Consider the following 12,467-nt stretch of genomic DNA (forward strand, 5'->3'; position numbering starts at 1 on the left):
TGGTCAGGTCAGTTAAAAAATTTCAGTATTATAACATAAAAACTGTTATGGTAAATACTCTTTCTAGGACACTCCCTAGAGACAGAACACATAATATAAATCAGTTGAACCTGTACAGCGTCACTGGATACAACAGGATAATTAACTCTTATACATTTGTTGATTAAAATATTTGTTTAAATTCTCTTTGAATGCAGCAGCCTATCAGTGGGGTAGGAAGAGCACTATTGTATTTAATTTATTAATGGCTTAGATAAATATAAATAATTCACAAAGTTGTATTCCAAGAAAAGATATAAAATAGCAGATCATAAATTATTGTCTGAAACCCTTTTATTTTCTGCAATGAAATCTTTAATTTGAGTGAGTAGAGTGTAAAATACTCTTTCTAGATTCTGTATCTGATGAAATTATATGAATATTACTGTCTTCAAGGTGTGCATACTCCAGACAATATTTTAATTACATGCTACACAGCTGACTGAAATTAAAAAAAAAAATAAAAGGGAAACTAACCCCTCTCTTGGCTCTGATTTGCCAAAAGCAAAAGAAAACTACACATTAACTACATTGTGCAAAAGTATATAAAAAATTTTTACACACAAGTGATCTGCACATTACACTAGTTGGCTGAAGGGACTTTTTGGTGTTCATACGTGAGTGGGCAAATTTTTGAGAATCTTTTAGAACAGTGTACCAAAGATATATTTTTTGCCTAAGAGATAAAAATGTCTGTAAATAAGGACATTGATATTTCATTAGGATTTACAGAAAAGAGAACTTCACTAAAGAAGACACCTTTGACTCAAAAGAACATGAGAACCTTGAAGTTTTGTTTCATCCTTTTAACTTCAGTGAGTATGCTGATATCTGGGGCCTGCAGCCAATGCACCTCTGCTGGAACGCTGTTTACTTTATTCATATATTTTTCTTTTTGACATGTGAGATATAACTTGTTTTCATCACAGTAGTTACCAACTTTCTATTGTGAAATTATAAATACACCCTGTGCAGCTATATGCACCTATACGAACAAATTTTCATACCTGTATCTGTGTTACGATTGCAAGTTATTGCAGCTTTGTATAATGGGCAGTTATGTAAGACTTAGCTTGGCAATGAAATGCTGGTAACTTTATGTGCTTGGTATGTTGACCGCAAAGTACATAATTTAATTTCATCTATATGTTGAGAGTTGTATCCCCATGAACAGTGAAGAGTCTCAATATAGTTGGGGGAGTGCACATTTCTTTTTTCAACAATTTTTAAGCTAACAGTTAAATTTTAAGATATGAATGCCAGACCCTTTCCAGCATTTTCCAGGGTATTGTGGTATTCCATCCATACTGAAGATTCAGGGATGCAAATGGTGATACTGTACTTGGAAGAGTCCGTTTGATCACAGTAAATGAAAAATAAATCAAAAAAGCTTGTAAAAGTGAAGAGAGTCATGTAACAGATTCACTGATTCTTCTAATTATATTTTGCAATTGAGGCATTATTAATATTAATAGCAGAATTTATTTTATTGTAATAACTACACAGGAATAAAGGATAAAGAAATATATATTTCACCTTTTTCTCAAACTGTTTTTGCTACACCATTATTAGATGTTCTAGGAACATCACTGCTATACCACAGAATCCCTGTCTTCAACAAATTCTGTAATTTTCCACAGCTCAGCAATCACAGTGAAACAGTAGATAAATGACTAGATATAATTTCTTATATGCACCATATCTCTCAAACACTACTTTCTATTTTGTATTTCTTAAGAGTTAGAAGAAATATATGCAAATTTTTAGGATTACTTACACATTTTCATTTTCAAAATGTCAAAGGCATTACTTTGCATACATCTTCACACATACAAAATTTTTGTCTGGTATATACAGGATAGCCCTTATTTGCCACATAAACATAGATCATCTGAAAGGTGCAGGCTCAGTAGATGTATTTATATGGAATGGGTTCGACATATTTACTGGTCAGCCATTTATGAGCTCCAGGTTCAATATAAAAGCAAATGGCAATTGAGTAGAAAATCTGCCCAAGCCAGATGGAAAGTAGCCTGATGTCAAACATGCTGATGAAAAACAGGAATTTTGAAAAGAAAGAAGTACCTGAAACCATGCTTTTTTTCCCCGAGATGATTTCAACAATGTTTGTGAAAAACAGCCTTACAGACCATTAAGGCCTTAATATAAAGTGCATGAAAGCTACATTTCTAGCCTTTCATGAGGTTCACTTCATACTAACAATGACTTTAATAAGTATTCATTATAGCAAAAAAATATTTGTCATTTAATATTACTGTGTTTTACAGTATGTTGACCACAGGAAAGTCACACTAACCATGTTTCAGTACGGCAGGAAATGTATATTGCTGGATAGAGTAGGTTTGCTCTAAAAAAATTCTACAATTTGATAGGAAGACCATAAGCATATATCATAAACATTTAGGAATCCTCTGCAATGGTAAATTTATCCCAATTGGGCTTTATTCGGGAACAAACCAAATTTTAAACATCTCTGTCAGGCATGATGAAGAAATAGGAAATTGAAACTACTTGAGCTGACAAGTAACATTTTAGAGGATCCATAGTGGAAAACATAAGTTACTCTGCATAGCCAAAGGATTTATTCTCCCTCCCTTCCTTCCTTCCTTCCTTCCTTCCTTTCTTTCTTTTTCTTTCTTTTTTTCTTTCTTTCTCTTTCTTTCTTTCTCTTTCTTTCTTTCTCTTTCTTTCTTTCTCTGTTTTTCCTTCTTTCTTTCTTTCCTTTTCTTTCTTTTCTTTCTTTCTCTTTCTTCTTCCCTCTTTCCCTCCTCTCCCTTCCCCTCCTTCCTCCCTTGAACATCAATGTTGGATGGTGACATGTATGCCCACACAAAGACAAATTCCAATCACTAAAAGATATTTATATGTATTTCTAATGGATAACTGTACATTATACATATCCATATTATTAGAATATATTAGAAATTAGAAATCAACTTTACAGCATGTTGACAACATGGCAGCATGTTTGCCATGTTGGCAAAATTTTCCTGTCTACCAGATTCATTGGTAAAGAACACAGGACCAGAAAAATAGTGCCTTCTAATAAAACATGACAGAATAAAGAAAATAAAAACCCCTTCTGGAAGATAAAAATAACCCAAACAAATGTTCTCCCTTATCTGTTCCAAAGGATAAGTTGCTATCAGATGTCTCATCCCGGGTCTGCTTTTTCCTTCTCTTTTCATTATAAATCAAGTTTTTTCTAGCCTAGCACCAGAGGAGATACAAGTATATACAAGTCTTTTAATTTACAAATGTGTATCATGAGAATCATTCACTGTATGCACAAATTACCAAATTCACTCTCTATAGTTTATTTTTCTCTGCTGCTAAAATATCATACAGAATGCTGTCTTGCACATATTCTAAACATCACTGTATCTTGTTGATTTTAGGTGTACACTGATTCTGCTGATCCTACTTTGTGCCAAAAGTACATAATTTCCAGTTTCCTTCATCATAGCTACATTTTAGTGATCTAAACTGTGTATACTTCACTAATGCTTTTAGAAGGATTAAAATAAAGTGTAAACTCATATTTTGCTTCTCCACTTTGTTTGGAAGGAGTTGATACCCACTCACCACCTGATCCTCTGGGCTTGTTTTCTCCTAATCTTCTGCAGCTTGCTTTCTCTGAGTTTAAAACACTAACATCATGAGCAGAGAGCATTTACTGCAGTACTCTAAGCTGGTTCTATAGTTGGGTGGTTGTATTTTCTAGGTGATTATACTGTCATAAACTACACTGGTAGCATCTTTCTCTGCTAGGAAAGCTTTTAGTTCTTTTTCTTTTAGTTACTTAAACTGAAGCAAATTGTATTCTCACTATTATTCTATTTGCCTTCAAAATGATCAAGATATGTTGCACCTACTTCCTTTTGTGCTGTTCTCCAAAAGTAACCATATCCCTTCTACTGTAGTCAACATAAGGCCCATAACAACTTTATTCTACAAATTTAAACCTATGTGCAAATAATTCTACAACTTTGAGCCATTATTCCATCAGATAAACTGGGCTTCTTGTAAATTTTGGAGATGATATCTATATCTTCCCAGTAGTGTGCCTCTAACACAAATAGTTCTGTATTGTTTTGCTCAAAGTTGCTTCCCAATTAGGCACAAGCAATAACATATACTTTGCATGTAAAGCCATTACATTGCAGTTTTCCAAGCACTTGACAAGTTACTCTTAGGATTATTAACTCTAAAAAGATATTACTCAACTGTATGTCTATAAATGTCTTCCCTAATCAGTAAATAATGATGTAATCTACTTCTGTAGATATAACCATGTCATAAGTTCTCTTAAAGACTCCAGAATTATTTTTTCCTGTAGAAAAGAGTTTAGCTATAATTCATGAGAATATTTTGCATTATCCACTGCTCTGTAAGGCTTTTTAGCTTCAATAAAGCTAAGAAAAACCATTCTGACAGACAGTATGGATATGCTTCTTCATAATGTTTCCTTTCAACTGTATATTTGAACTATGCATAATTCTAGCAGAGGCTACACAAGTTCTTTCCTCTGAGACTGTGAAGCTAATACACAGGATACAAAGCCATTATAAATGTCAGTTCTCTCAATAGCATTTTATAGATACTGTCCAAATATTGGATTAGTCTCTTGTACTAAGCTGTTCTGGGAAAGTCCCAGATGCTGTTTTGTTCTCTCTTAATTTCTTTTGTGAAAAGCCTTACTTTGCATCTTATTTTAGGTTCTGTTCTATTTTCCTTTATGAAACTCTCATCTTTTTTTTCAGATCCTGCTTCAACTTCTTTTGCTAAGTTCAACACTGTTTCAACTCTTGTTTTACCTCCTTTGATGATATCTGATTCCTGCAGGTATGTCCTCTATTTTTTTCATCTTGATTAAAAACATTTGTCTGCTCATATATGCCCTTGTACAAGAGTATTGACACAGATAACTTATGTGGAATCTTGTAGAGGAATATGAGCTGAATAATGTCTTTGATATGATTCAAAGTAAATGAAGAAATAGTGCGTGCACAGTGCCTACTCTCCCCGAATAAGGTAGGGGACAAAAACCAAAAGACAATTTGCTTACTTCCTTGACTCTTTACATCCAACTTTTAATCTTCTATACTTAAACTCTAGAATTCTGTTTCTGAATTTATCACTGTTTTAAATCTTTTTTCCCTTATGTTTATTCTCTGACTTACAAATAAGCAAAGTAATTTCTAGAGTAGCTTGGTCTCTCTGATTCCTTTCAGTTCAGCATTTCCATATTCAGTTAGGTTTCTGGGGCATGCTTCAGTTGCTTCAAAAATTTGCATGTGGATTACTCAAGGATTTTAAACTACCACTAAGATTTTATTGTCTCCACACTAAACCTAAATGTAGGGTGGTTTTCACCCTCAAAATAACAAAAGGTTTGTATATCAGAAAATATAAGATGCCAAAAAGAGCAGCAGAACTGAAGTTCCATCCTTTCTGGCACTTACAGATCTACAGAATATGTTCAGTAATACAAGAGCCACAATAGAACAGGGTGAAAAAATTGGTATAAATCAAAACTAGCTGTTCAAAGACAGAATTAATAGAATCATAATTTCTTCAGCAGGTATCCATTTCATAGAAATAATTACTGAAATAATGAAAATTACAAAGATGGTATTACAGTAGAAGTAAACATATACAACATATAGTTAAATTTGTATTTGATGATACTAGATAACTCTTTGTCAGAGATACTCCAGTAAAGTTTATTTCTTAAGCTTCCTTACCATGTGCTTGATTTAAAGTACTGGACACAACTTTCCCCATACAATGATTTAGTGTATACTATAAACACAGATAAAATCAGTACCAAATGTAACAGCTACCTGAGACAAAATAAAAGCATATTCACATCAATCACAAAATGATGAATTCTTATTTAAAATAAATTTTAAATAAATATTTGTCTTAGAAAGAAGTCAGCATTACAATCTTGCAGTATTGAGTAGGTTCTTTGTGTAGTACTGACAGTCTTTTCTGTTCCCATCTATTCTGAAATCTAAAGCCAGGTCCTCAGCTCACATCTTTCAAAATGTAGTTGGCTTTTAATCTTTCAACTAAAGTTTTGTACCTAGTAAAGAACACCTGAACTGGAAAATATTTACAGGATTGGAATTGCCATGCAAAACCATATTGCACATGGTTAATTCAATATTTGTTTTGTCTGCAACATGGTATGGAATCTTTCCTCCTCTTTTAACAGTCTCAGTGATTAACCCTCTCACTGTAGAAGCATTTGTTAATGCACTACTAGGACCTCATTCTCTAAAGAGAAATATCAACATCTTTAAAACATTTTTTTATAAAATAAAGTGCTGTAAAAAGTACTTTTGTTGTTGTTGAGCCTGTGGAAGGTAAGTAAGAGAAATTTATCATATGAAATGTCTGATTTTTATAAAGTAATTACCTTTTCCTGTTTGAAAAATACAAAAAAGTCCACAAATATTGACAGAATATGTATTTTCCCCAGGTGGGAAAAAGAGAATGAGGAAAAATGTTAGCAATGTAGAGACAGAAACAGTGTACTGGACATTTTCTATGCTACTACAGCAACTAAGATTAATGAACAGAGAACAAATGGTTGACATATCACCTACCCATGGGAGTTCCAACGCCGTAACCTTTGGAGTCTATAAGGCCTCCAATCTGTGTTAGGTTACAGTTCCTCTGTGTGACAAACTCAATGGTTGTTGACTCCATTAAAAATGCATAATCAGAGGTAAGCACACGTTGGATACCTTCTTCATTACTTTTGACAAGTACTGACTGCCTCCTGCTACTCATGAAGGCCCACATCTTGTCGTAAGTGGAGATTTTGGATTTCTGAAAGACAAATATTAGATGCAACATGAATATGAATAGTACGTCTGTAAGAGTGAAAGCAAATTCTCAGTTTGCACATTGCTCTCTTATCAGATTTTACTACCTGTCAGTTTTCACCCAGGCATTCTTTTAAGGGTGCCTGTGCCTTTCATCTCATCTGTACTTTTCATCTTCACTTTGTAAAAAAACCCAGCTGGACAGAATCTCAAATGTGCAATATCTGTTGTTTATCTGTTTTTTTATTGTTCATATGTTTTATATACGGAAAATTATTAAATATTTCACTGTAGCCAAGATAAGCAACAATGTTATGGAGTTTTACAGGAGAATCTGTGGATTCTGACAAAATTGAAATTTCACTCATTTCAATTTCTCAGCTGAACAGTTCTGAAAACCTAAAGCACAGTGTGGCAGTTCGAAGTAATCAAAGCACTTACAGATGGCAGTATATGGAGAAAACATTTTTGAAGTAGAGAGCAGCTAACATTTTATCCATGGTACATGACAAAAATACTTGGAGAAAGATTTCAGGTAAGAGATAGTATCATTCTCTGGTCACACTAATGCTATCTTGCCTTTCATAAATTGCCTACTAAAAGTCCTAAAAATGAATATGTGCTTTCTGATTTAATATTCCCGGAATACAAGGAAATGTTGTAGGAAGAGAGTCAGTAATCTGGGACAAAGGCATTGGTAGTTTGGAAGAAAATAATGATGTGCAACTACAGAGGAGTTGTTTCCCTTTTTTCACCTCAGTAATTACCTTCCTTCGTTTTTGTAAAACACAGTGCTTAAGAGCTCATAATGACTGGATAAACTGAAGGTATTAAAAGTACTGAACATTTTATATTATATTTGTCCCATCTGTTTAATAACATTTCAAACTCAAAATGTATCAGAAAATGATCTGTAATGTTAAATCTTGCCTAGTAATTAAAATGTCGAAATACAATGTGAGCACTCGTATTATCAGACTTTTTACAGTCTTTCCTGTTTTAATGTCAGCCCTAAACATAATTCTGCCATCAGCTCTGGTGGAAATACTAAACAAAGATTGACACTGCAAACCTTTCTGAAGTTCAGCTGATTGACAGCCAGAAATTCTTCCCCAGAGTAGAATTAACAGTATATGTGGAATAAAAAGAACATTTATTTAGAAAAAAGAGATTATTGTTCCCCTGTTGAGACACAATCCAAGAGTTACTTCACTCTGCCCGGGGACTTAGCAAATCAAGCATTTAAACTAAGTCTAGTGTCAATGCTAAAAAAACTGAAGACTTTTAGGGCTCTGCATTATGTGGTTGTTACTGTACTGAACATAGGCTGGGACTGATTTCAAAAGATCTTAGTAACAATGAAAAGGGAAAGCATTCTTCCTCAGAATATACTGTGAACACATAGAATAGAGAAGACCAGATAGCTATGGACCGTCCTCATAGGGTTTCCTTTTTACATCAAATAATTCTTGCAAGCATTTAATGTTGCATTGTAGCATAATGTACTTTAAGCAATGCACATCAGCTCTGTAGGAATCTAAATTACCATGTAATACAGTAAAAGGTGGAAAAAAATGTTTTTCAATAGTTGTAAAATTTTACCAAGGACCTGTATTTAATTCTTTTGTCACAGTCTTTATCCCAGTAAATATTTTAACCACTATAAATAACCTGAGCAATATAAAACATTGGTGGAGAAAACAATTTCAGTAAATTGTTAGATACATATTGCTGACACATATTGAGGGGAAAAAGAAAAAGAAAAAAAAGAAAAAAAAACAAATGAGCTATAATAAAAAAAAAAAAACCACAAAGAAAGAATGAACTGCAATATATGCATATTTCTAGATTTTTGTTGAGAAAAAGAATTACCTCCAGCATGAAAATGTGTTAGCAAGGGCAATTGGTTGGTCTCTACTGAAGCATTACAGCATGTGAAAAAAATACTATATCCTCTAAAGGACAGAGTGCTCATATTATGATGACTGATTTAATCAGCTAGGATGAAGCCACAGCTAATATTGAATAGCAAAGAAAAAATGCCATCAACAAAATCAGAGAAAGCTCCTGCACAGGACAGCTCATTTACTGGAATAATTAAAACAAAAACATTAAAAAGGTCTATATATGATTAATGAGACTGTAAAAGAGAACACAAAATCTAAAATATCAGTGCACATGGCTCACCATGTAAAGCTAACAGGGGTGACAGAAATGCAGAGAGATATCTCAGTTTTCTCATATAGGCAGAACACTACAATGCCTTTGGACTACTTTCTTCCAGCCCCAAAAGCTGAAATGATGCCAGAAAAAATGCCCTTCTGCTTGTGATCTCTAAATTCTAATTAGTGTTCAGAAATTCTTACCAAAGAAAAATGGTATAGGCAAAGGATTTTTTATATTTTTTAATGCACAACAATTTTATTTTTTTTTTACCTCAAAATAAATTAAAAAAACCTCCATCATTTGATTTAGGAAAATACACTCACAGATAGTTTTCCTGTGTTTGGCAAAATACTCGGCAAAGTCATTGACGAAAATCAAGAAGCCAGAACAATCAAAAGCAACAGGAGCTTATTTGACATTGAACTAAAGAGAATGACACTCCAATATATACATATTGCTTCTTGTTGGTTATGACTATCATTCATACTGTTAGAAGCAGATGCTGCAATTTACATTACATTTCCATCTTCTTTCACTGTGTGCAAATCAACCTGGTTAATCAACTTACATAGTCTGTCAATGAAGTGTATTATTTTATCTGGGCTAGTTCACCATATTGTTTCCTCTAACTGGAAATCACTGTCTGGAAATACAACCTAACTTGAAATCAACCAGAAATGATGTCTGTATAAGGTAACTTGTGGTGACATGGTTTATCATGCTTGTATTCCCTCAGTAATGCTGAAGACAATGCACAGTAGTAAGAAAGCTGCTTTGCAGTGTTTGAATTTCACTGGAATAAAAAAAAAAAGAACTAACTAATAGGAAAGCTGGAAATGAAAAGATTAAGCAAGTCTAGAAACTCATTTACCTGATGCATAAAATGGTAGCTCTCACAATGACATTCAGAGGATACTGTCAGTGTCATACTCAACGTTCAGAAATTAAACATCATTGCAAGATAACTAGGCATGTCAGGGACCATAAATGGAGCCATGGCAAAGACACTGAGTCAGTCATAATCAAATGCTATGTACAAATATGAGTCTGGAAACAGAATGAATTATTGTCAGTAATGTGTTACTTCTTCATCCTGACGCACTGGCTAGGAAAGACAAATATCTGAGCAGTGTGACTCAGGACCATGAGGTTAGAAAAATATCAGGATGTTGAATAAGTGCCAGAATAAACAAGGATCAAAGGACAAGGAAGCAGACCTCATGATGCAAGTCAGAAGTGGATAAATGCACAGTAAAACATGCTAGGCAAAGTATGACATTTTTCTATAAAGGAAAATTACAGATCCATTAATGGCGATTTTTATTTTAATGAATGCTTACAACTTCTTTCCTGGCTTCTAAAAGCAGTTTGTGCCACAGAAAATGCTTCAGTTTTTCTTGCACCCATGCAATATTTAAACTCAAAAGAGGCTGTAATAACTAAGGAAAGATTAAAGGTAATTAAAATCAAAATTTTGAGAAAAAAATAAGTTAAAAAATTCTGTAACGCAGTACTTATATATTTTATGAAAGCACTCTCCACCACATAAGAATTAAATCATCACAATCATTATGTCAGAAAAAAACCTCACAGACTCCCAATTCTACTACAGTATATTCCATTTACGACACAGTCTATGACAGCTATGTGACTTCTGTTTTCCTGATCGTTGTATGCTTAGTGGACACAGGCCAATATTCTTAAAGTTGATTCATAGACCTTTTTAAAGCCAAAGGAACAATTTTGCACATTAATTCTGACACAGACTATGAAATGTCACTCCTGAATGACCTCACCAAGTTCAACACCTATGTGTTTGCACTAACAAAAAGAATGACATATGAAGAGAGATTTCATAAAGACCAATCTCTGTGAGCCTTAGCAAGGTGACCAGCATGGTCTCTCACAGCATCCTTGACAACAATTTGGAAGGATAAGGACTGGATGGATGGAGGACTGGACAGGTGGAGAACTGGCAAAGATATTAATCTTGGAAAGTAGTAGTTAGCAGCTCAAGGACAGATTAGCATCCTGCCAGGAGCTGAGTACCTCAAGGGTCAATCCTAGACCTGATACTACTAAATATCTTTATAAACAGTTTGGAAAATGGTATTGAAAGCACCCTCATCAAGTTTGTAGATGATACAAAACAGGGAGAAGAGGTAGAAACACTGAAAAAAAGAATTACCATGAAGGTAGACCACAAGAGGCTTGAAAATTAGTAAACAGGAATTGCATGGAGTTGTATCTGGTTTGCTTGGGCAGTTTTGGTAGCAGACGGGCTACAGGGGTGGCTTCTGTGAGAAGCTGCCAGAAGCTTTCCCCATATCCAACAGAGCCAATGCCAGACGACTCCAAGATGGACTCACCGCTGGCCAAGGTCGAGCCAGTCAGGGATGATAGTAACATCTCTGTGATAACTTGTTGAAAAAGGAAAAAAAAGTTGTTGTGCGTTGAAAATTGGAGCCAGAGAAGAGCAGAATGAGAACATGTCAACATCTCTGCAGACACCAAGGTCAGTGGAGAAGGAGGGGGAGAGAGCGCTTAAGAGTGCACCAGAGTTGAGATTGCCCTGCAGCCCATGGTGCAGCCCATGGTGGAGCAACTGCCCCCCTGCAGCCCATGGAGGACCATGGGAGTGCAGAGATCCACCTACAGCCCATGGAGAAGCCCATGCTGGAGCAGGTGGATGCCCAAAGGAGGCTGTGACCCCGTGGGAGGCCCAGGATGGAGCAGGGTCCTGGCTGGGACCTGGTGATCTGTGGAGAGAGGAGCCCATGGCGGAGCAGGTATTCTTGGTAGGACTTGTGGCCCTGTGGGGTACCCATGCTGGAGCAGCCTATGCCTGAAGGACTGCACCCCATGGAAAAGTGACCCACATTGCAGCAGCTTGTGAACAACTGTTGCCTGCCTGTGGGATGGACTCACGCCAGACAGGTTCATGAAGGACTGTCTCCCATGGAAAGGACCCCAAGGGGAGCAGGGGAAGGACTCTCTCCCTGAGCAGCAGCAGAAACAACCTGTGATGAACTGACCATAAACTCCATTCCCTGTCTCCTTGCGCCGCTGGTGGAAGAGGAGATAGAACTTGGGAAGGAGAGAAGGGTGAGGGGAAGGCGTTTTAAGATTTATTTTACTTCTCATTCTCTGCTCTGATTCTGCTAGTAATAAATTTAATAAATAACCCCATTTTGAGTCTGTTTTGCCCATGATGGTAATCAGTGAGTGATCTCTCCCAGTCCTTATTCTTATGATGAACCTTTCATTATATTTCCTCTCCTCTGTCCCGTCACAGAGAGGAATTAGAAGGTGGCTTTAGTGGGTACCTGGCATCCAGCCAGGGTCAATCCACTATGGAGGTTTAAGAAAGATAAATGCAAAGCCTACCTTCCATGGAAGAAA

At 35.5% G+C, this 12,467-nt stretch overlaps 1 protein-coding gene across 6 annotated transcripts in view; it reads right to left on the bottom strand.

Annotated features, from left to right (window-relative positions):
• Nucleotides 1-12,467, bottom strand: part of GRIK2 (glutamate ionotropic receptor kainate type subunit 2) — a 366,123-nt gene that overhangs the window by 32,258 nt on the left and 321,398 nt on the right. For all 6 annotated transcript variants that reach the window (XM_027731507.2, XM_027731497.2, XM_027731487.2 and 3 more), the window contains one exon: nt 6,678-6,903. In XM_027731507.2, the coding sequence (XP_027587308.1) occupies nt 6,678-6,903 (226 nt within the window). The remainder of the gene's footprint in view (nt 1-6,677; nt 6,904-12,467) is intronic.

Source organism: Pipra filicauda, unplaced genomic scaffold (assembly GCF_003945595.2).
Source record: "Pipra filicauda isolate LSUMZ 115617 unplaced genomic scaffold, ASM394559v2 scaffold128_size5466820_pilon, whole genome shotgun sequence".
NCBI classification, from domain to species: domain Eukaryota; kingdom Metazoa; phylum Chordata; class Aves; order Passeriformes; family Pipridae; genus Pipra; species Pipra filicauda.